We start from the raw sequence: 26754 nt of genomic DNA on the forward strand, positions 1-26754 counted from the left end.
CTAGCCTATAATTGTCCCAGAACCATCCCTAACCCTTAGCACTCGAATGGCGACTGTAAGGCGCCACTAAAAATTGCTGTATCATTATCCAAAATATTTTTTACATTATTAAATTTGTTTGTATTTAATAAATTACTAAACATTTCAGTATTGTACGAGTAAATTGTACCATTTTTGTATGTGTAACATGAAAAAATATATATATAGAAGGGAAATATTCTAGGTCGGAAGAAATGTTTTGTTTTGGAGGTAAAATACCTTCGAGTGCAAAGGGCTAATACCGCGGGGTATACCCTGTGAGGGGCCCCGAAATTCGACTGGCCTCAGTCGCCATTACACAAGTAAATATCATCGGAATTATATCATATTTGGTATCATTTTCATTAGAAAAATCCCACGAATATGTTGGTGAAAGTCTCGTAAAAAATAGTGAAAAATAACGAAGTTTTGTTATTGGATTAGTAGTGGTTTCCTGGTCTCACACCGATATACCCGACCCGTATTATGTTTACAAAAATATGTAGTAACTTCCTGCCGATAATTGTCTCTGGCCTGACCCGTGTTTTGGACTTGAATTAAGTATGACCACAAAGGGTTAATATTCTGAGGAATATTTGAAAAAATAATATCCAATAATAGTATCGAAAAATTCTGTCTTCTAAGTGGTTATTCAGGGCAAAAATATTCTTCGACGTATTTCATTCGTACGAATTTTTCTATTTTCATATTCACTAAAATTGCACTGTTTTTGCAAGTGGTTTCGACGGTGAAATAAAAATAAAATCAACTGCATTAAATTCCGTCGCGGTGAGTTGCTATTTCTGGGTTGCTATTTCAATCGTACTTTCCCGATGATGTTTCAGGGCAAATGTCTAAATCAACAATTTGAAACTTTCATTGTTATTTTAGGCGTTGTATCCCAAACGCTTCACCTCCATTTTGTCAGGTCAGGTATCCCCGTAAGTGGGTTCAATAATTAATAAAGATTAATTTAAAAGCATAATTTCTTAAATTATACGAACACTTTGCTCTCATATGTAGCGTGAGCCTCGACATTTTTAAATTGCCAATTTAAATATCCCTTATGTTTTACAATATTAATTCCCTTTTTACTCAGACAAGCAATATAGACGTATTTAAAATTGTTTAAAACTAGCACTGGTGGAGAACTGCGTTTTAACGTACATTTCGAATAAAACATTTCAAATAATAGGGAGTTGTTGGGAACAAACTTGAAAAGAAATTCCGAGTTCAAAGGGTTAATTTCTGACTACGATGTAGTACATGAAAATTAACTTTCGAGCTGGGGGGATGACGAGTTAATTCATCGTTCGCGTTCACCACCCCCTTTCACAAACTTTACATTCTCTTTTTCATTCAACGAACAGCTCTTTCACTCCACTGTATTATTCGTGTTGGTGGAAACCATATTGTATTTACGTTGATTATTTGAAAATTTTCGTTCTCTCAATTTCACTCGTCTGCTGTTACGAGTTTGTAAGTACAGAGTTCTTAGAATTGAAAAGTCGGCCGGTTGGAAGGTCGACATGTGAAACAAAAATTATTTAAATCTGTAGTTTCGAAACGAGCGAGTGTCTTTTGAAATGCGCTCGACTGTCCCGCCGTTTAAGCTTGCAGTGAAAAAGACGGCGATAACTCTCCCTGGATTTGATGTAAAGGAGGCGACACCCCTTTCGGAAGAGAGATCGCGGTGACATTAATTAGGAAGTCACTACGACCAAGCTGCATTAAGTAAATGCGCCCCAGTCCGCGCAGATTGCTTCCATAAAAGACTCGTGATCGTTTGTTTTCCTCGTGGAAGTTTGCACACGATGTTTGGCCACGAGCATTTGCAGGGTGAACAAATTACGTTAAGCGCCGGAACGCCACCAGCGTTGTCTTTCTCCCACGCAAGCTCTGTTAACCGCACGTTTTGATGATGTTGATTTTTGAACTGCAACAGCGGAATTTTTCCACTGGTGTCGAGGAAATACCGTTTGCTGACCGCGCTTTTAATCTCCGCCTTCGAGGAACGAAATTATATTCAAAATTTGCGATACAGAAATTGCGTATCGGCGCAATAGGAGTCTTTGCAATGTTATGAATTTAAAAGCAGCATATTTTTTTTAGTATTTTATTATATTCAAATATGCTGGTTCAGAAGCGTTAATAACTTACCATCAAAAAATAATGTAGAAGTTTCGATCAAAAGAGTATAGTGGCCCACTGCTAATATTGTAACTGTAGTATGCAGTCGCTAACTATAGTTATTCACGAGCACCACAATACGAAAAAGGCAATAAAAATTCTGGTTGTGGATGTTGGAATTTTGCTTTTGGTTTATTGATATGTAGATTTAATTTTACAAGTCTAGACTGTTTCTCTATATTCCCATTACACTGTGTAACCAATTTTAACTTGTTTTGGATTTATAATTTTCAGTACAAGATTTTAATATTGAAAGTAGAATTTTTGTGCCTCTTTGTGAAATGGATTGTCTAGAAAATTATATTATAAGAATTGATGAAAATTGGCAGTGATTCCTATTTTTGCAAATTTAGTAAAAATATAGTCACAATATTTTTTGGTTGGATGTCTCTGGATTATGTATAAATTCATATGAAAGTCTGAGGAAAATAACGGTTCTACTCTAACTCTTATACATTTTTGCAGTATTTAATTGCATAAAAGGAATTGCTACAAATACGTCCATGGAAGAAATACTGAATAGGTGACTGTGTGTGTGTGTGAACGTAGAGTGAGTCATCCGTAATATAAACCTATTTCTTGTTCGTGCTGTAGCATGATTCCAAGGGAATGAAAAAGCCTTTTGAAAAATATGTAGAATTTCCTGTTTCATATTTTATCTCAAGTAGGTACAGAGAAAGATAAAGAGTAAAAGCTTAAACAAAAATTGCAGTCGTTTCTTACATTTTCAAAACTGCAGCGTCGCTAGCGTTATATCATATTCGCAAATTTGGTTTCTCTAAATTCATTAATTTGGAAGAAAGAACATTTTCAATATCACTTTCCGAATTTATTTTATTATCCAAAAAGTGTAAATAAGGATTGCAAATTCCCCAATAGAGATATAACTTATTTAAAAGGAGTATTTATGCATAAATTTACAATTAACTCTTTGTATAAAGAGTATAAGACAATTCTTGTTCGACATCTCTCACCATTCTTGAGATATTGCACCAGAAAGAAAATTTTGATATTCTTTTGAAGTGTTGGTTCTACCCCACAAGGCCGCACTATGGCATCAATAAACAATAGGTCTGCTTTATGGTTGTTTCAATCTACCTGCACACAAAGATTTCTTGTTTTCTGAATCTCTCAATTCTCCAACCTTTCTTGTAAGAATCGGAATATGCGTTGTTCGATTACTTGATTTTAACCAAATTTTTGCAAGAAACACCGGCGCCGTTCTTTGCAGGTCAGTAAATATAATTAACGAATGCAGTGTGAGGATTTGCTCGCGACATGGTTTATGACACAGAAATTAATGCACCATCTTTAAAACGAATGAAACGTCATATCATAAAATCAAGCTGAAGTGAACATAATGGCCTTGCCAGATGTGCATGATGTGGTCCCAAATTTCAGGCACCTCGCCTCATTTCACCTCATATTAGCATATGAGCAGTGGAGTGAGGTAAGTGGAAGAAAAGAGTGTAACTGTTTGAATCTTTGAATAACACTTCCCAGTGAATGAGCATAAAACTTATTGAACGAAAAAATAAGATTTATGATGCCCTTATCACCTTGAAATTTCTACAGTAATTCTATTGTAAGTACTACAGGGGTTATAATCTTTCATAATCTGTTCGGCAATATATTAGTTTATTTAGTAGTTGTTCGAACGATATATTTTTCAATTTTGGTTTCTAATATTGTTAACGGATAAATAACGCAGAATAAAAGCAATAAAGTACTACTATATCTTTTCATTTAGTTGAGGAAAACTTGAAGTGTCAGACGCTGGGAGAACTTCCCCTACTGTCGAAGTCTACTGTATAAGAGACCAGGCTTCTACTTGTTACTCGACTAGGTCAGAGGACATGTAACATTGCTGGTGCCTAACCGCAAAATTCGTCCACAGAGAAGCCTCGGGAACCCTCGATGCTCGCGGTAGAACGAAATCTAATTCCCGTCATGACGCCTCCACGACTAAGGGAGGCCTCGAACCTCGAACGAGCCCAACTAATTAGTTCTCTACCACGGAATGTATTTGTGTGGCTTACTGATGGTTTTGTTGTCCCGCTCGCTGTTCCGTGGAACTCGCTCACCAATTTCTATGGGAGTCCCCGCTGTGACGCAGGAAACAACGGGAGATTTTATCCAATTTTTTTCAATCAGAATTCCTATACAATACCAGAAGACCTATCGAACGTACTGTGCGAATCAATTCCTGCTGGTTCGAATGGTGCATATTTGTTTTCCATTTTTTTGCTCTAGCTTCGGTACTCTTTTTGCAAAGTATTACCTGGAAATGGTCGAAAGTTGGCTATTTACGCGGTGCTTAAGTCACCAATTTCAGTCGCGTGTTGACGTTCGAAGAGTCAAGACGTCTGTCTTGTTCCACGAGGTACGCGTGTTATGATCTGCCATTGGTTACAGTGAGTGTTGTGTTTCCTTACACCGATGCTCGTCGCCATTGGAATCGCGAGTTTGTATTCCTAAATTCTAATTGTCGAGAGATATATTCCTGCGTACAGGAATCTCTCCCACAGAAATCATGATCACGGAAAATGTACTGCAAGTTAAGAACGCCACAGTAGCTACATACGCCAGTGTAATGCAAAAAGTTTGTTTTCCTTCGAAAGAATATGCCATAGTTCTAGACGCACATGATGACATCACCATCAAAGAATACATAATTGCAGTGGCAAAGGTCACCGATCCTATCAATATAAGGTTTGGCTCAAGAATCTCTAATAATAGAGTATGTATATACTTATCTGAGAAATCCTTAGTAGTCGAGATCACGTCAAAAAATGACTGTATAAATATTAAAGGCCGTCTAGTATCTGTTAGACCTTGTATCATGAAATCTAAACGCATTACTCTTTCTAATGTGTGCCCTGGCATCCCACATTCTGTGATATTGGACTCTTTTAAACAAATGGGAATTAGAACAGTTTCACCCATGTCCTTCATCAGAGTGGGATTCTCTGAACCAGGCTTCTCACATATCCTCAGTTTTCGTCGACAAATCTACATCCATCCAGATGATGTAAGCAAACTTACGGAGAAAATACAAGTTAACTTCGAGGATACTTCATACTGGATTTTCATCTCAACGGATAGTCTAACTTGTTTCCTGTGTAAGAAGGAAGGTCGTGTGGCTACACTGCCCGACCTCTATCTATAATCCAATTCAACAGTATAACGCTCCTTCCTTATTGACTCGTGTAGAGGATCCTGACGTGGACACGATGAACTGTCCTCAATTAATCAGCCAAAAAGACTTGCAAGAAACCTTTCCTGATCCTGGTGAAGCTAAAAATCTAGGATTAACCAAAGGTTTTAGTAAAAGACCTCTCTCCTCTACCACGTCAAATACTTCACACGGCATCTCGGAGAAACCTAGAAAAGTACACTCTACTGTTTTTTTGAACATTACTTCAGGTAATGACTTAGCTGATGCAAACTTCTCAAATCCTATCTCAGCTAAAAGGTCAGTCGTTCCAGTTAAGAAAAAGAAAAAAATTGAGAACTCTAGTGAAATGGTTAGCTCTAAGACAATGGATGAATTGGACCAAGTTTTGGATCCAATTAGGCATATTCTTGGTCAACATCCTGATACATATATCTTACGATACGATCAATACAAAGAATTTCTATCAAAAGCCAAGAGTAATTCAAACATCGTTCAACTGGCCCACTCCTTCACTGACGACCTATCTCAACTTGTGAAGATGCTTCGGGAAACTTACTCTAGTCTATCTAGTAGATCTATTAAATATAGAACCTCTAGAATTATCAAGAAATTGGAACTTAACAACAGCTGGTCCGAAGATAAGGAAAAAGATATCTCTAACACATCTCTAGACCTTGGAACCGACTCCGATGTGACCCTCTCTCGAAGATCTTGCTCACACTCCACAGAAAACTTAAGCTTATCTACACTATTCATGAATATTAATATTTCGAGCTATCGCATTAACACTAACCTCAAAGCTGTCTTTGGAATTGCAGAGGCATTTCTACTTGCAATGTTAAACTCCAAAAATATTTAGAGGATGTTGACATATTTATTGGCGTGGAAACTATGCTTAATAGCAACAAAAAATTCGATCTTTCTCATACATTCATTTCTTTAGTCTCACTGTTTATATCCTTAGTGTTATTATTGTATTCGAAAACGTTCATTCTATTGTCTCAATCCTAGTTATAAGCCACCTACGTAATGTAAAGTTAGCATGCACAGCCATGTGCATGCTGCTAATAATCCCATGTGGGGTTTTATAGCTTAATAAAAAAAAAAGTCACCAATTTATTCGAGAATGGTTAAACTCCGTATTTGCATCGATATTATCATTTAAAAATACTTTTTCCTTGATACAGTAAAAGTCTTGGCCTATCCCCTCCACTGGGGGGCATACTCGCGAAGTGCCAAGAAGCTCGAGCTGCCTCGGTCGTCGAGCAGTGTGAAGTGTAAACATGCAACGTAATCCGATACCGGATCGGGTATATCGGTGTGAACCACTACTAAGTATGTAGTGCGCCTTCGACCGCCCGGTCCGTGTTTACCAGGCGCTGTCCTTTTCTACGTTCAGCGCAGTCCACGCGGTCGTAAGAAAATAGTAGCCCTACGCTATCTATGTCATAGCACGGACCGGAGGATTTGACTTAGATCAAGACTTTACTGTACATACAGTGAGTGTAAAAAGTATTCGTACACCTCTTGTAGGCTTAAAAAACCATGTATTTCTCTATGTAATTGCACACTTGTTTATAAAACTTAGTTTATTTTAACTACATACTGTCATATAAATACACTTGAGAAAGTTTAACGTTAACGAGAAAAATTAGAAAGTATGAGAAGTGTCTCTAAATTGGCGCCCAAAAAGTATTCGTACAGGTACTAGAATGTACATGAAAAACTTCCGATTGTTTATATTATGGTTTAGCGGGACCCGACAAATAATCAGACAGTGGCAACCTTCTGCAAAACTAGTATATTTTTGTAACATTCGGTAAAATGGGCCGTAAAGGTACGGAAACAAGTGAGACTTGAAGAAAAATTATTATACAGATTACACATCATAGTTAGTTTCATTTTAATCAGAAAAATGCCATGAATATGTTGGTAAAAGTTTCATAAAAAAATAACGAAAAATAAAGAAGTTTTGTAATTGGATTAGTAGTGGTCTTCTGATCTCACACCGATATAGCCGACAATGTGGGGCCCACTCCTCGGCGACGACGGTTCTTGAGTTTCGCAGTCCGCTTCTCCGTGCAACATTATATCGTATAGACGGATATTCTCTCCATTTGAATGCCAGTCATTTTGGTATGCCATAGGTTTCTTATGACTTTCACGCGGGATGACTCTTAGGTTTCCAGCGTGCCCTGTGTATTTCAAATGGGACGCTCGGCGAGAACCACCGATTCGTATGAATGTCAGTGAAAAGAACGGCGGTAGTGACTTACAACTGTGTATGCCCAGAGCAAGAAAATCGCTGCCCGTACGGGCAGACGCTGAACAGCTCCGGTTTATATTCTCTAATAAAGACGTCGTTCTTTTCCAAAGGAACCGTTTTTCTTCTTTAATATGCTACTTTTATATGTTTTACTTTGACATTGTTTAATATTTTCTCTTCGTTTCGTTTGAAGTGAAAATGAACAAGAATAATGAATGAATTAGATTCAAAATCAAATGAATGAGAATAACGCGAATTAAAATAATTTCTAAATAGCTGCGTATCTTTGCCAGTGTAATGCTTTGAGTACAGTTTTCACTGTGCTATGGTGTCGTTCTGAGCATCGTGCAACTTTGCAAGTTATTACTGTTTAAAGTTGTTAGCGTTATGATGTTTTACGGTCCTAAGAAACTTTTGCGAGGCAGTGTTTATGGACGCATGAAATGTTACCGCTGTCGATAAGCCTTCGACTAAAGTCCTTCACTATCTATCCGCAGGCAGTGCAAACAATAGCATCCGAGGCTGCACAGTGAGACTTAATTAAACTTTAGATTTCATCACATTTTCTTTGTTAGCCGGGAATGAAAGCATAATCCTCAAGTTGCAATTTAAATCAGCTCACAAAGTATCGATTGAAGCATTCGACAGTTTTTAATCGCTTTTTGGAGCAATTATCCATTATTATTTTTCAATTGTTTTCAATCATTTTATTATTTTCGATCTGCACGATCGTGTGTTGTGTTTTGAAAACAAAGTAACCTGTTATACGATGAACAATTTCATCCATGTTCATGCTCATTGGTCCCTATCTTCATTAAATCAATTGGTTATTTTTTCGTTTAAATAATCGTTTTTATTGTTTGCATTTGTTATTGTACTCAAACTTCGATCTGAATCCACACAGTACGTAACCAGTTATGCGATGAACAATTTTGATCTACCATTGTACAGTTAGTTTACAAGAAGAGATTCTGAAACGGACTTTCATTGCTCTTTATCTTCATTAAATTAGTTGGTTATTTTCGTTTAATTAATCGTCCATTGCTTTCGTTTGTTGCTAGGATACCGAATCCTGCGGTGGGGTGCAAGAATGAAGTTTTAACTAGTCGTTATCGACGAACATAAATTTCGTGCTTAACGCTTACTCCAACCGGCTTTGGACCCGTCGAACCACTTATTTGATACATTATCGCTATGCGGCCAGTTAATTACTTCGATTCGATTATCCGCATGCACATCGAGTACCCTGAAAATCGTCTCGGTCCGCTATTAGCACATTTATCAATTGAAAGATTTGCACGGTAATTCGGGCCACCAATTAAGAAGCATCGCCGAAACTCTGGAACCTTGTGCGCCGATTCGTGCATTGCAAATCTTATGTATTTCACGGGCTCGTAAATTGCATTAGCAGACAGCGGCGATACTCAAATCTGAATATACAATACATCTACACCCCCATACCCCTGTATAGTTATTATACGAATACGGGAATATCAATTAGCGTTCTTTTCGACTAACTCTGTGATTAATTTCACAAGGCTCGTTACATTGCCGCGATCGAGCGTTAGTAGGATTTACGGCACCGGGAAATTCAAACCACGAATTGCGGTGTACGTGATGTAACACTGTTGCTATGAATCAATTACGCATCGTACTACACGTTCGTAACGTAGCTAATACGTAGCGACAGTTGGGCGTAAACGTGGAATTATTATATTCGTTATTACATTGTCACAGGATGCGCCAACGATGCAGGTCTTAATTGATACTTAAGACACCTGTTCTATTACAAAATGTAGTTCATATCATACACTCTATATAGTGAATTCTCATTACGAGTCAGTGCCAACCTTATAATTTGGAGTCAGTGGAACTACCCACACCACCGCGGTCTCTCGAGCTACATGCAACATTGTATCGGAGAAAGACATTTTCTCTGTCTTATTGTCACTATTGCTTAATAGTCATAGTCTTTTATGACTTGTAGACGGATATGACTATTAGATTTCCAGCGTGCCCTGTGTATTTTAAGTGCGACGCTCGGCGACAACCTCAGATTTCGTCTAAGAGTCACCAGAACGGCGCAACTGACTCGTAACGAGAATTCACTCTAATACTTTCACTGCACCCTTATTCATTTTCCTCTAAGATATTTTGACATGATGTAGTAGATGAAAAACTGTAGACCCATTTTTTTCTCTGCAATGCTATAAATTGAAACCTGTGTAAAAACATTAAAAAGATTTTCTGGTGAATGAATGTTCCACGGATTTGAAGATACAAGTCTCTTCTTTGCAACGATACCTTAAGAGTAGCCGTGCCATTTTCTTCGCTGTTTTATGGAACAAGAATGAGGACCAAGTTCGGTGGTGTAAAGCCTTCATGGTGTACCTTACGCCACCGTAAAGCTTGTATACCTTTCATTTGAACCTTAATAAAACCACTGAAAATAATCGTACATCAAGTTTGTCATTTTAAAGAGGAGATTTCTTCACTGAAATTTTCTTCCAAAAATTTACGAAAGAAAAAAATCGTACCGTTCCGTTCGTAAATCGTTCCGTTTTTCATTCCGGAAAAAATTTGTCAATGTTTTCAGAGACGTTTCAATTGGTATAATTTTCGAGAGAAAACATAAAAATGAGTGATGGTTAGTAGAAGTCTGAAGCTTTAACATGGGGCGAGGATTGTTATTGCACTATTTGTTTTAATCAAATCTTCACTATTTAAACAGGAGACTGGAAAATTTCGTGTTCGAATGCTTTTTGAATCCACTGTATACGTATCTTGTTTTCTTTTTGAACCTTGTTATTTCAAGATCGTGTGAAAAACGAGTTGGGCGTATATTGAGAAAATTGTTGAACTTTCTCTAATGTTTCAACTATTCAAGATAGCCGTTTAATTTGATCAGGCTCGACGATAACGAAGCCATCGTGCGGCGGAACATTTTTACGGTTTTTCGAATTTTCTAATCTCTTTACTTCGCGGAGCTTTTCCTATGATTAAAGGTCTCTTGTTCGACTTCCAGGAGTTCTCGGGAATTGTCCCTTGGTACAGCCACCGGAGTGGGGCGCGGTAAGGGAGAGGGTCCTTAAAGATGGCACTCTGCAGACCGTGTACTCGTGTGAACCAGGCCGTAGATTGAAGGGCCATAAAATACTGACTTGCACTGCCGACGGTTGGAATCATCCCATCCCGAAATGCGTCCCCTATGGTAAGAGACCTGCACCTTAATTTATACGCTTCATGCCTCCGGGACTATAACACGCTGGAAATGTTACGGGCGGACCTGTAACTTCTTCAAAACTACTAACGAATTTTTTCGCTTTTATGCGTTGCTCGACTCTCGCGAGGCGGATGCTTTTCACGATTTCATGACAGCCAAACGTTACATCCATTCGAATTTTTATACATCAAGCTTTTTCCACATTTCTGAGGTCAACGTTCATCTGAGGGATCGAGAAGAAAAATCAAAATGATGAACTGTGAAAGCAGAACTACTTTAAAACGAGTCGAGGTTTATTATTATTATTCTTATTATATTATTCCTTTGCTATATTTCAATGTTTGTGATCAATTGAAACGGCTTATGACTTGCTTTATTATGGCTAACAATAGCTTGCTTGGGTAGCTAAACAAAGGTTGATTTCAGTGCGTGCATTCGTTTGATCGTAGGAATTTTTCATAATAAAATTCCTGCATTCCTTTTTACTTACTTTCGGGCGTAGGTTTTTACGGGTGTATGCACAATCGGTCACAAAAAATTCGTATGCATTCATCCAATTTTATATATCTTCCAATTGCGACCAGAGCTAGATAAAACTTATAGAACAAATATGTCATGCATTCGTGCGATATAGGTGCCATACACGTCAAGCAAATTACCGTTTTTAATACGAAATGAAAGCAATGCAGAATCCAAAGCACAAAATTAAATATTAAAATCTTGTATCTTGGCTCTGATTTTAAAATTTTTCTTGGCTATAGGATATTAACACAAATTAGCTACATAATGAATTTTTAGTTCGAGTATATACAAATACGATACCAGATACAAAATTTTTAAAACTGAAAAAAAAAAGAATATTTTACCCGACACTAAGAACATATAAGCAGGCCTGTATTTTGCTTCTGGAAGTAACTATAATCGTCCATTAACGTCCCGCACTCATCAAGCAATTCTGGTTGAATTTACCATTGAAACTTGACTACTTCACCGTGCGTTTGCTGATAATTCGTCATACATTAGTTTGCGATTCACGGCTAAATGTAGACTTACGTGAAGCCATTGCATCCACGGGTAATTTCGTAAAAGTAAACACGTAATTACACCCCCTTTTGATCTGCGTTTCTACATAATGCGAGAATTAAAACTCGAATTGCAACCGGTTCTTCCTTCAAACCGCAAGCTATTTAATTTTAATCGTATTGATAAAGAGCGAAATTAAACGAGACCCAATAACCATTCCAGGAGCATATAATTATTAAACTGTGTATCATTATTCATTTATCACATCCCCAAATTTAAAAAATGCAAAAAAACGTTTACATATCTTATATCGATCCGTTAAGCTGTTCTAATTGCGTCCAACAATTTCGTCGAACAAATTTTGGCCACTGACCTTGACTACTAATTAATTAAGCTGCAAAGCGAAAGGGGACGAAATATCACTCGAGGGTCTTCAGCACGGCTACTTCTAGGAAGCGTACGAGATTAATCGACTTCATTTAGGGAAGCAGTCTGTTTAAAGACGATGTCTGCAATAATGTAATATAATTTAACCTTAAACTTTCATACCGAGGAATGTTTTACGTACTTGGACCGATCATTTCAAATATGTCACGATGCACTCATGATCATTTGCACGCGACTTATCCGCGAACATTTGCTGCTTCGAGAGGCACGTCTACTCATGGAATCATCCTTTTCAAGTGGATTTTAGACATGCGCTCTCCACGCTGTTGCATAAATGTACACACGACGAGCTATGTTCCTCGGTTCTGGTTATATTCGGTTGCTTGGTTTCTCGGTTGGGTTAAGCAGTTTCTCCAACACGCGAGAATTTCCTTCTCGACATATCCGATCTCGTCATGTAACAAAACAGAACCTGTTGTCAGTTGCATCTAACAGGGGAACGTATTCAAGTTACGCAAGCAGATATTAATATAAATTTCATCTCGGGTGATTCTTAACAAAATACTCGTCGTCCACGTTGAAGGGATGAAAACAGCCCTTAAAGTTCGGGGTCGAAAACATATTTTATTGCTTTGCCTGGCAAAATTATATATATATATTTAAGGAATAGATCTGCGGAAACAGATTCCAAATATCAGTATTTGTTAAAAAAATATCTTAAAACTTCATTTTTTTTGTAATTTCTTGCAATTTTCTTTGCCGATTATTAGTTTGTGTAAAAACTCGTACCTGCGTTCTATGAATGAACATATAAGATACGTATTTTTGGATTTTTTAATAATTGTTAAATTCATAACATTGTGTAGAACAAAGTACGGAACACGTGTCAAATATGAATGTACAATTACCTATCATTATTTCCAAACATTGCGTCGTCGAGATCGGATAGTTCGCGTCTCAGAATTAATGAGGATCGTTCTGATAGTCACTTCAGTCGACTATTGTCAATGGAGAGGCTCGTTAAGCTGGTAAACTTTCACGAAACGTCAAAGATGAGAAGGAAGGGAAACGAAGTTACTCCTGAAGAAGGAAAGATCATATTAAATCCGTATAGATAATGAAAATCCTATAATTTTCCACTGACGCGCAACGGCAACTGAAACGACTGTCAGAACGATCTTTATTAATTCTGAGAGGCAGGCCTCGCGATTTCGACCGATTCGTTCAATTTGGAATCAAAGATCTTCGAGTTTGTGTAAACATTTTTCTCCGGGTGTATTTTAAGACAATTATAACAGACATTTCCACTTGCCCCGTATTCTGCATATAATAATCTGTGTTTTTGTGTATAAATAAGCAATTATTGCAATAACGATCAGTAGGATACAGATTTTATGAATTTCCAACAGAAATGACTAGACGAAGTTGTATTCTCAAAATTATTAATTATTATATCTGTCACGAAATAAATGTACAATACTTGCGCGAAACATTCGTAATCAGCTGGCATTTCTCGTTTGAGACATTCGTGTGTCCAATTGAAATGTTTACAACTAAAAAGTTGGTACAATTTTTCTAAATACGTCACGAAGCAGAAAGCAGCATATATTTATCAACGTATATTTTTATGAAAGAGAATTTTTATTTTTTGCAGCTCGTATCACGCGAGTCTTATAATCGGCAAACGTGTTCGATATGTAAACGTTTGGATTTATAAATTGTGAAAAAAACAATATTCGAACTTTTTTGTTTCTCACGTGCAGAGGAAAGAAGGAATCTTTTTCGAGTACGATAAAACAGAGAGGAGCACTCAAATAGAAAGCAACAAATAATTCCGAAACGGTAGGCGATCGAATCTCTCCGCATATTTGTGGACACCGTGTATTTGCGCAAGATAAAGCAAACGTGTGAAATCCAGGATAAGCATGTTGTTCGTGATTTATCCTCATAGACGTGTCATTCGGTGGACCCATTCGCTGTCCCTATGTCAATCGAAACGTTTCTACTTTGATGCCAAGAAGTTAATTGGCGATAATTAGAACCGTATCTCATGTAAATTAATCGGCAAAATATTTTTGAGATTCTTTAGCTTTAAACTGAATTCCAATAATTTAAACTGAATCCACACTGCCAAAATATAATAAGAAATAAAATAATAATTCATTCATTTATCATTACAATACGTGCAAATATTTCCATCAAAATAAACGAACTTTCCAGAAGTAATTCGCTTACTAAAAGACAACAAGATACATCAATCACTTTGCTTTGTAATGCAAAGACAAACGGTTCCTACAAATCTGTTGAAAGTATTAAAACAAAACTGAAGCATTGCACCTTACGTAGAAAATTACTGAGCAATTATGCAGATAAAGTTCGTTTAACTACTCGTAAGTTACGTTTAGTCACAGAACACTCTGCTGTTACAATTCTAAAAGCTTCGCTTCTCTGCGAAGTCGTGTATATTAGTCTAAGCAGGTTGCAAAACGATTATAATGCGACAAACCATCCATTTGCATCAGGATAATATCTTTTGGCAAGATAATCGTTTCTTAATAGCTCTTTTTGTGCTATAAATCCTTCGACTTATTGTTATACTTGTCTTAAAGTTAATATTTTTTTACGGAAACTGTGCACAACATAACTAGTTGTATTCCTAAGGACAGTAAAGTCTTGATCTAAGCACTTGAGCTGTACGATCTTAGTCAGTTCGCCTATCCCCTCCACTGGGAGGCCAATGTGTAAAGTGTCAACATACCGCGTAATCCGATACCGTCTCGGATATATCGGTGTGAATCACTACTAATCCAATTACAAAACTTCTTTATTTTTCATTATTTTTTTTATTGGAGTTGCACCAACTTATTCGTGGCATTTTTCTGATTAGAATCGCAAAATGTTCTTTCCCTTAATCATTTGAATAAATTTGTACTAATGATACTAACGATATTATCAAATTCTTTTAATCCTTCTAGCGTTTCAAATTGCACTTTAATTTTGCCATAACCGCACGAAATCCACGATCGACTCATGAAACAGTTTAATTCTGGTTTGAAATTGGCTACCACGATAGATCATCGATCGTCATTGAACTTGAAACGTTCATGAAAAGCCGATAGTCGAATTTGTTTCAACACAAAAAAAAAATATATAATTTATGAGAAATGAGAACGTGATTGCCTGACGAAAATGTTTGCCCACTCCCCGAAAGTTTTACATATAAAGCCAAATGGACACGGTTCCGGCGCTACTTCAAGTTCTCCGCCAGTTCGACTACCTAAATTTTTTCGTCCAATTTGCTGATATAGAGTGTACTTTCTAGTATTCCCATTACCGAAAGTCACTTTACTTTTTTTTTTAAGCTGAAAACGGCCGCGTGTTCAGTGCTTGTTTCACTCTTGACGAGTTAATAGTAAAAGTTTCGCGTTTGCAAAAATTCACGCAGTTTTATCTCGTTGTACAAATTTTTTCAATTAGAAATCCGCCACACTTCGTTCGTCAATTAGAAGTTTCGCGTACGTACGAAATGACGGAAGTGCGTTGAAAGTGAAAATTGTAGCGTTTGTGTTGAAAATTGTTGCACCTTCAGCTATTTCATTTCCATTATCGAACAGAATTAATTGTGCGAATCTACAAAAAATATATATATTTTTGGGATGTGTATTTTGCAACACCTATCATTTTACAAGAAGTTTACGAACGTTAATCAATAGGCAATGATTTTTTATTCAGAACAAGATACGAAAATACTCGCAACAAATAAATGCAATATCCATATTGTTATATAAAAATTGACATTTGTCGCATATATGTAGAATACAACTTTATATAGGATATATTTTTTATTAGAAAGGTAGTGTACTATATTGTGTTACGTACCACATTTAATTTTCATTGAAATTCTACGTTGACATTATTTCGCACGATGCTGTAATGCCGTGGATAAGTAATTAGTGGCTGTGAATTTTTTACTCGAAAAAGTAAACTGAAGGATTTCACAGGATTTAACAATTCTGTTTAGGGATACAAATAGACAATGGCGATTGACGCATAGTAGGTTCAGGCGCAGTGGAAAAGCGACACTGATTTACGGGCCAATATCCTTGAACAAGGGACTTTGTGCAATGTCCTACGTGGCCTATGGGAGGAAATGAAGTTACAGGATCAGTAGACGTTGCACAATTTCGAACAACGCCCTAAATTAGTGATCCCTTCTTTTCCTATCCCGAGGGAATGATTTTTAACTGGTCCTTTCTTCGAGATTGTGCAACGTCAACGTAAAAATAAGGATTCATTGCCTCGAACTGAACTCGCGCTTTCAACCTCGAGCTGGATTTGAAAAAACAACAAAATGAAAATGTTGTACTTTAAATATGTACAGCGCGAAAAATATATTTATTTTCAATGTAACAGATACTGTTGCCTACAAATGTATATTTCTAATTTTTAAACGTGACTTTACAAAAGAGTGAAAGATACTCGGTGCGACTTTATTTTAAATTTCATTTAAGAAAATGGATTATTCTGGATTGTTCTGAGGTGACAGGTTTTATGCATTTATGACAAAACCGAGTAGGTGTAATTCGAAACAGTAACGAAATTAGAAGAATTTAAAAACACTGTTACATTATTTTTAACTTGTTAAACGTATTAAGAATGAAAATCTATTTCACTCCAGTTTGTTGCAATTCAGACAGAAAATTTTTAGTTTGTCTATCGAATTGGAGGTTGAACGAACCGCGTCTGTAAACTGACAACTGAACGGGATAAATGAATGTTTTATTGAATCTCTTTATAAATCGTTATCTCGCGCAACTGTAGTCTCCAGCAGCGATTAAGCGCGTTGCCGTGGGCGGCAATGACGCGTATCGGAAATAGAATCTAATTAAATTTGAATAACCGGGGCTTTTTGTGATATCGAGCGGGGCTGTAAATTAAATGCGGATGATCTATTGCGACGTTATCGTCCAGCGTGACAGAAGCTTCGTCGCAGCAGGAATCTTCGCTGACGTCCCGTTGAGTATGGAATTTAACGCGGCAGCTCGAGTATGTTTCTCCACGCTGCACAGACAACACACTCATTAAGTTGTTCCCCGATGTTTAGAACAGGTTGAGCCAAACCGAAACGGAAGGAAATAGTTCGACGGGCTGATGCAAGTTAATGGAATACTCACGACAGCGTATTAACTGGCGCGAATAACCGAAGTTAACGACTACTTAGATCGATATTATTGCCGCGCACGGTATTACACTCTTGTCCATAAATATCCGTACGCGAGAAAATAAACTGCATAATGACTAGACTGCCGATCTTTACGGATTTACCGTCCCCGAACGCGTACTGAAGTTACTGACAAACATTTCATAATTTCCTCGCTAAAGGTCACGTGAAGGTCAACATATTGCACCTCGTTGGATTCGTTTTTTTATAAGCTATAAGACTGTTGTCGTGAAAATATGCAGTACCATTTTTAAAAAATACGATGACCTTGAAATCTCGAAAAAATTACCTTGAGAAAAAAATTTGGCCCATCACTTGGATTATTTTCTCCCCCTGACATTTTTCCTATCATACAAAATAAGCGATATACTTAAGGTGATCGAGTTAGGTGAAATACCCTGTATCACATAATATGTATAAAATAATATTCATAATATAAGGTGGGAGAAAATTTAAGGGGTGGATCTCCATGACAATATAAGGCGAAAATGAAGAGTAAAAAAATTGCGATTTCGGCTTCATATTATATATATATAAGCAACGTACACCGCTGTTGGTAGGGTTGCCGCATTTCAGGCGGATTTTTAATTAGTATAAAAAATGGAACCTGTAGTTGAACACCCTGTATTTGCAGTATATTTTGTAGTAACGTAAATACGTAAGTGTTCAGATACTAGTTGATAAAATCTGGCACAAATGCTGACATTTCAAGTAGAAGTTTCTAGACTACAGAAAATTTCTAGCCGCTGTCATTGGTGTGACTCGGAACTGCATTTCAATCAATCTTGGTTACAAGGACAGGTCTTCTACCAAAATTCTCGAACGGAGATTTATCTTCTAAGTGTGTCAATCTCTTTCCTTCGCTTTCGTAGCGTTTTTTCCTTGCTGTGAGATATACCTTGTCCATCAATATCCGTATCGTATTAATTCTACTTGTAAATTACCTGACACCTCAAACTTGCTGTCTTAGGTAGTATGAACTACCGTGAAACCGAACCGTACTAGAATGCGCAGGTATACTGCAGACTGGTAATCAAGAAACTGACAGAGCTTTCGCACAAACCTGATACGCGTGTATCAGATAAACTTGTAAGCAAATTATCTCGGTGGAGAAATTGTAACACTTTTCTTTTGTTAAATATTTTTGAGAAAATGGGAAAAACCTTCTTTCTAGTTACTTCTTTATCAAACATTTACCAACGTATTCGTGACACTTTTCTGATTAAAATGACAGCAAACACGACATCATTCGGGTCATATTTACTCCCTTAATTTGCGATACAGTAGAACCTCGATTATCCGAACATTCGGCTAATAGAACAGTTATTTAGGTACAGTGATTCAATCTATGCTGATTTGTACAGTGAATTTATGTAGAAGATAATTTTAAAAAATCTCCTCATATTAGGCAAACTTCCTCTGCTGTACAATCTGGTGTCATGGCGGTCAAGGTGGGCACGGTGCGTGAATAGTATACCGTCTATAGTGTCTGCAAACGATGAAGTCATAAGGAGGAAGTTGATGGAGGGCGACGAAGTTTCGCTTTCCTCGAAGCTGGAAGTTGTTCCTAAGAGCTCTGAGAATTTTGGAATAGGGATGCGAAGGTATCGATTCTCCAAGCTGCTAAATCCGAGCTGGCACGAAGTTTCTTGCAGCAGTTGCACGTGGGAGAATGGGAAGCCGACTTCGCGACAGGGCTGATCACAATTCTCACGCCGAAGTGTACAGTGTCACTGTCTCGTAGTTGATACGACTATTTACTCCGAAATCAGCTTCATTTGCAGTGCCCGATAATCAGACTACCAATCTCTATGCGCGAACTGCTACTACGTATGTCGTCGAAAGAGAGTGATATTGAAATGTTCTTGGAACTTTATTTTCTTTCAAAATTTTAATGGACCTATTCAAATTGGGATCACCAGAATCAAATTCTACATATACATTCTACATGTATATTAAAATATGGCATGCTAGGACGATCTAAACGAAACTTTCTTCACATCTAGGGTAAGGGACCCCATTACTGTGGGAGTACCAATTACAATATTGAAAAAGGGATATGTAACGTCTACAATATATTAACTAATTTTAATGAAAAAATTTAATATCTCTTCTTTAATATTCATTATGATTTAAAAAGAAGTATAATTATTATACGCACAGTAATTGGTACCCCCGCAGTAATTGGGTCCCTTACCCTATTCGTTTCAGTGTTTGTTGAAATCATGGATGGGAGATCAAAATAATAATTGCAAGACATCAATTGCAATTGATTGCAAGACACAGGAACCGAGTAGAAATTTTCTTCTTTCTCTGATGATTTTAATAACCTAGGAATAATACATCCATATTTTAAAATTCTTTTAATCAATTACTTATGTTCTTTTAAAGTACACCTGCTTATTTTTGTCATAAACGCATAAAATCTGGAGTCTACTATTATAGATTGAGTCGGTTCTCGTTGTATATTTGTGACAATAAAATAGAACTATGCAAGGCACATGTTTCTATTTTGGAAATGTTGTTGCTTAAAGTTCGAAATGTCAATTTGTTGAAGTGGAATATAAATGTAGATGTGTCTCATCTGAACTCACATAATTTTTTAAGTCATTTTAAGTCATTTGATGCATGAGAGTATTAAATAGTATAATCAGAATGCAAGATTACTCCAGGCAATGTAATTGTACGTATCTGAATGCGAAGGATTTAATTCTTTAGTACTGTGACGATAAATACTGGGAGAATTAGTCTGAACGAAGGATGTTGAGATTCAAACGATAAAGATCGTGTAATCTCAAAAGAAAAAAAAAAAAAAAAAAGAAAAATGGCAGAGCTAGAATAGGAAAACTGCGAAACTGTTCAATATAAACTTATAATGCATTGGATATTGAATATTGATTATTGATTATCGAATATCGAAGGTCGTTCGCAGAGAGCCCCTTTGTAAAAGTTCGAAATCGTTATTACTGATTTATCGATAATACTTCGAAATGATATTTTCAACATTGCCCGACAACGAAATCGATTTCCCAAGTAAGAATATACCGATTTAGAATGCAATTTCGGAAACGCATTTGCACGAAACGATTTGATTGGCGCTAAGCTGTACAGTCTATTCGGGACACAATGCCGCCGAAATAACGTACGATGAATTACGGCACAGGTTTCTGCCGGTGGACAGACAGGCCACCGTGTAGGTACGAAAATATCTATAAGCATCGTATTCACTATTTCCGAGGCAAGAAATTTACGCGTGTTCCCGGCACACGGCGTGTCCGTCCAGACGGAAAGAAAGATGTCGTCTTGCGTCTCGAATGCAACACGCGGGACCGCGGCAATAAATCAAAGCAAAATCCCGTTGCTTTCGATTCCGAACGGGTTCGGAAGTAAAGGGGTGCTTTTCAGGTCCGCGGCCCCTGGGAGATGTCGCGCTACGAAAAAGCCATTCGTCATCGCAACCCACCACCTTCTTTATTCTCGTCTTCTTTTCGTCGCGAATGCTTCCACCGCCCGAGCAGCCCGTCTTTGAAACCACCCACCCATCTCGAGTGCTTTTTGTCCCCCGCTTCTTCCACTTTCATTCTATTCTATATGTATTCTCGATTACAACCGAGTAAATCGTTCGCGTGGCCTCGTCGAGTCCATCCGAAACCGCTCGCGTTAATACACTACTCCGCGAAATTGAAGGGACTCCGAATCACAACCGAAAAACTCTCGATCTTTCAACTCCTGGCAACTCCGTGTAAAAAGATATTCTTCCATCCAGCATTTTTTGAAATTTCGCAATAGAACCGGTGAAGATGCATTTTTCATTCTATTATTAGGATTTGGCGTGCCAGCATGCTCAATATTGTGCAGAATCTTCGCTTTACGAACGCAATCTTTTGTAGAACGTCAACGGGACAAAAATCGAAAGTAGAAGATTTACGCTTCTCCGTTGTATGTACGTAAGCTACTGAATAACAAGTACCCGAACATTTGACTGGCATATTTGTGACATTTTTCTGATTAAAACGAGACCAAGCACGACACAATTTGGACTATATTTACTTGTTTAATTCACGATTCAGTAGAGCCTCGATTATCCGAACCGATGATATTATCCATTATCCGTAAACAGTTCAATCTAAAGCGAACCATGTACAACACAATTATTGTACCTAAATAACGGTTCTATTACACCGAATATTTCTTTGACCAGTTCGGATAATCGAGGTTTTGCTGTGTCGCAAATTAAAGGAGTAATTATGATCCGAATGGTGTCGTGTTTGGTGTCATTTCAATCAGAAACGTGTCACGAATATGTTGGTAAAAGATTCATTTGTATCATGCATTCGTTTACCCAATTTTTTTTGTTAAGGGAGTGTTTAAAAATTGTGGTTTACCAAAATGAATTAAAATTTCGTTGTAGAAAGGGGAATGTTATATCAAAATTAAATAACTCAGAAAATATTGGAACATGTGCACTGTGTACAAAGTCTCAATTTAGTTTTACAAGTGCTTCCTTAACATGAGTGGACGATGAAATTGCTAGCACCGTGCCTCATCAACTCTGCAATAGTGCGCTTATTCACTTCACCAAGATTGTTCAGGATTATTCGAATAAACATTTCCTGAATGGTTGGATCAGAAACAGCAAATTTTGATTCGTTGAATTACGAGACAGTAGTAAATTCCATCAGATTTTTTAGCGATCCTATCAGATCTTTGACATACAAAAATTCAGATAGAACGTACAAAATCTATGATCAATAAGTTCCCGAAAAATACCTACTCATTGAAATATATGATAATAAACATTTCGCGATACTATAGTTGTTACGAGTTGCATAAAATAATAGAGAAGATTCTTTCTCGATTACAATTGGAAGGTGAATTACACAATCAATTCTTGACACGTGAAAGACAATTACTCCTGAAACACTGTTGTTCGAACAAAACTGCGTGGGAGTAGTGTAACGTTGTTAAAGACAGGACTCATTTTTTCACGGTTATTTTCACTCTCCGCTGTAATATTTTTTATTTAGTGAATTTTAATATCCCCGTGGCTATGAGCCACGGTTCCGCCGAGCAGGTTCCACATTCGTAGACGTATTAATTAATCGCCGTGAAAAGCGGGCTTGTTTGAAAGCCGGCCCGGGACCTGGAAAAGTACAAGTGCTCTCTTGTACTCACTTACTTGATACCGATTCAGTAGCGTTCCTGCTTCTTTCACCGTACGAGACTGGCCCTACTAGATATTCCGACTTTTATGCAGACGCGAGGATTATGAGTTTCAATGGGCCGAGTATCATCCTGTCGGAACGGAACTTTGATCATACGCGTTTAGTTCCTTCCATCGGTTCAGCCTTCTCGATGCTCGAGATTAAGAAATTCTAATTTTAAAACATTATTACATTCTCACTGTGAAAGCTGTAGGAAAGTTTGTTGTAAAAAGTTATTCTGCAAACTCCGTCGAATAAAATGGTAGATGCGATTTAAATTTCGTCGGACATTTAAAAAAACAAATCGTGTTTGTCCTATTCGACGGATTTTTTCGTGTAAAATCACTGTATTCTGTTACTCGATCACTGGCAGCATGTATATATTTTGACGAGGAGTGCCTTTGAAACGAAAACTAGGAAAATCCTATCCGTTGTACCGGTGGCTGATACGCCGCGCCGATACGTTGACGTGGCGATCGCAGAACAAGTTTGTTTATCAGATAACCGAATGAACGATTTCTGGTCTCGCGGAGCGGGATCCAGGACAAAAATATTCGGGGCTCTTTGAATGTACGATGCAGTGTATCGGTGAAAATAAGTTACCTCTTTGAACGGAGGATATTTATTCAAGAATTATTTTATAAAATCCGGGAGAATTATTTTTTCAGAAAATCCGGGAATATTTTCGTTCGTTGAGCAGAAGCTTCACTGTAATAGGAATAAAATAAATATTGAATCGGCTGATTTGTCCGATCATGAGACCACTCGAGCTTCACTGTCCTTTTCTACGTTCGACAGCGTATCAAAGAATAGTATCTTCTAGCCGATACATGTCCCCGGGAACACCCGTGTTGTGGACATACATCGAGTAAACAATGTATTTAAAAGTGTCCGAGGTTTTAATGCTCTACGTTCTAAATTAATAATGTTACCAAACGGTAACCCTACATAATTACTATAAATAGAATATTGTAGACTGAAGCGAGAGGATTAGAGGTATTCGCATTGTTTGTTTCGCGATTTCAGTTTCAGTTATGAAAATGATCAGTCTTCATGTAGATATCAGAAGGGTTGCTTGTCGATTTCTTTTATGACGACATGGAAGTAGCGTATTTTGCGGTTACACATGTTCGTGGTTAAACGTATAAGCTGTCTGTGCTTCTGATTAGCGGTTGCAGGTTGACTCTTTTGTAAAACATAATCATCTTGTGTTTGAGCCTCTTATGTTACTCTCTTGTGGTGAGTTTCCCTTCTGGATATCTCTTACAGCGGGAATTTTTCATTGGAATACGCTTCTTCCATCAGGTGTAAGTTTTATTATCATTGCTAGTTTGTTGATCTATATCGATTCATGTCATTTCGAAAGTAAATTTCAAGAAAACATTAACGATGTTCCTATCTTTTAATCTGCGAAATAAAGTCTCCTTTCGGAGTGATTTCATAGAATGTAATTCAATAAATACTAAAATCGATTCAATCGACATCTCAAATCTCTCGATGGAAACACATAATTCTTGTGATCACGAATAGTTAACACTTCCCTGACACCGGCTCTGTTTCGGTTGCTGTGCCAACCGATTAAGGGTCAGATTATACTAGGCAGGTCGGACGCTGAAGGTGTATAAACATTAGAGAAACAAAAACAGGATAACCACATTTTGTCAGGAGATTTAATAGACTAACAAACTAATACGAGGGTGGTCTGAAAAGTTTCCGACCTCAACATGAAGATGGCAGTATTCGTCGACAAATGTACTGGAGCGTGTTTGTGCATGCTTTGACAGGTACTCACCAAAATTTCAGCCATTTCGGACGCTCAGTTATTGTTTAACAGTCGTTTGAGTAAGTTGCTGTGAGTGTTTTTGTGAAAGTGGAAAAACTCGAGTATATAGCTGTGATTAAATATTTATTTTTGAAAGGCAACACGCCTACGCAAATCAATGAAGAGTTAGACGCTGTATACGGGAACTCTGCACCATCATTTACCACCGTGAAATTTTGGGCAGCTGAATTTAAACGTGGCCGTACCAGCTTGGGTGACGATGAACGTTCGGGACGCCCAAAAACTGCAACCAGTGACGATAACATCGCTAAAATTCACCAAATGGTGCTAGACAACCGTCGAATTAAAGTTAGAGAGATAGAAGAGGCCATGAATATATCCAAAGAACGTGTTTGTCACATATTGAATGAAGATTTAGGCATGAGAAAGCTGTCTGCGCGTTGGGTGCCGCGTTTGCTCACGTTGAATTAGAAACGTGTTCGAATGAACATTTCGATCGCTCTTTTGGCGCAATTTAGGCGCAATAAATCAGAGTTTTGGCGCCGGCTAATTACTGTTGATGAAACTTGGATACACCATTACAGTCCCGAATCAAAAATGCAGTCAAAACAGTGGACTGCTTATGGGGAATCGGCGCCAAAAAAGGCAAAGGCTGTTCCTTCGGCTGGGAAAGTGATGGCGACTGTTTTCTGGGACAGTCGTGGAGTTATCGTTATTGATTATCTTCAAAAAGGGAAAACAATTACAGGAGCATACTACGCATCACTACTTGACAGGCTGAAGGCAGTAATTGCGGTAAAACTGCCACATTTGCAGAAAAAAATCTTGTTCCACCAAGACAATGCGCCGTCTCACACCTCAACGATTGCCATGGCAAAAATCCACGGATTACGGTTTGAACTGCTTGATCGCCCACCTTACTCACCAGATTTAGCTCCAAGCGACTTCTTTTTGTTCCCCAAGTTAAAAGTTGCACTCGGAGGACAGAGATTTTCATCAAATGAGGAAGCCATCACCTTTGTAAATAGCTATTTTGCAGAGAAAGACGGCAAGTACTATTTGGACGGGCTGGAGAGGTGGGAGCATCGCTGGGAGAAGTGTATAGACTTACAAGGAGACTGTGTAGAGAAATAAAAATAATTTTGAGGAAAAAATGCCTCGTATCTTTGTTAGGTCGGAAACTTTTCAGACCACCCTCGTAAACTAATAAACTATTATGCTATCGGTCGGTAAGGGCCGGGACAAAAAACCGATTAATAGGCTTCCGGCCGGTAAAGTGTTAAAAAGTAATTCTGAAAGAAACGACCAGGTTCTTGAGAGTGGCCTTCAGTTTTACCAGCAGAGCCAAATAAGCAAAAACCGTGTAAGATAATGATAAAAATTGAGATGCTGATGCCGATAAAATGTCTTCAGCGATGCCCCTCTGACTATAACTAAACAGAGCACGATGTACCGAGTTTACAGTTCCGTGTCATCGGCATCTCTCGGGATTACCGAATAGCCATTTCAGCCTGCAGCCGATATAAGTTCCGGATGGAGTCTTTGTACGAAGTGGCCACTCATCGAAACCCTCCTTAAAGAAGGTCGAGAGTTCAGGGCACTCCGCTCCGGTCGAGGAGCGCGTGGTGCACTCGCGTGTATGCCACGGCACATATACATACGTACACACAAACGCACATGTACATAGATGCGCCGGGTCTCAGAACGGCGGTTGGCCATCAAAGGAACCGAGATATCACGACGTACCGGCGTAACGGCGTGCCTCTTTCGTTTGTCAACAAGACCAGCCACGAAGGAACCTCTGTCGCGACCGCGAAACCGTACACGCTCGCACGAGAGCAGAAAATATGTCCGCCTTATCTTTAGATTCCGCAAGGAACGAAGGGCACCACCACCGCCTTACCTCGTTCGCAAAACTCGCCCGGGGAAAGGCTCGCCCGACCAAAATTGTTTTCACTCGTGGGAATGCTTGATTGTGGAGCTTGGTACTTCGTCGCGTCGCTATTCAACCCCTTGCACTTTGACTTTTGAATGCATTGCGTTCGGTGGAGCTCCGCCGAGCAATGGTATCTACGTATTAGATACGCAGCTTTTCATGATTAAACGAGTTTATTACCTGGGATGCCTGTTCGTGAACTTCGGTCGCAATTCCGGAGGCAAAAATATTCGCACGACTACTTTCATAAGTGAGTGACTTTGTACGCGGTTTAGTTCATTAGTGACCGACACGTTGTTGTATATGGATGATATAACTTTTTTAC

The 26754-nt window shown here is 38.1% G+C and overlaps 1 protein-coding gene across 1 annotated transcript in view; it reads left to right on the plus strand.

Annotated features, from left to right (window-relative positions):
• Nucleotides 1-5441: 5441 nt before the first annotated feature.
• LOC143352209 (uncharacterized) overlaps nt 5442-26754 on the plus strand; it is a 129568-nt gene continuing 108255 nt past the window's right edge. The window contains exons 1-2 of the mRNA XM_076784536.1: nt 5442-6223; nt 10658-10863. Of these exons, the coding sequence (XP_076640651.1) occupies nt 5442-6223; nt 10658-10863 (988 nt within the window). The remainder of the gene's footprint in view (nt 6224-10657; nt 10864-26754) is intronic.

Source organism: Halictus rubicundus, chromosome 3 (assembly GCF_050948215.1).
Source record: "Halictus rubicundus isolate RS-2024b chromosome 3, iyHalRubi1_principal, whole genome shotgun sequence".
NCBI lineage: Eukaryota > Metazoa > Arthropoda > Insecta > Hymenoptera > Halictidae > Halictus > Halictus rubicundus.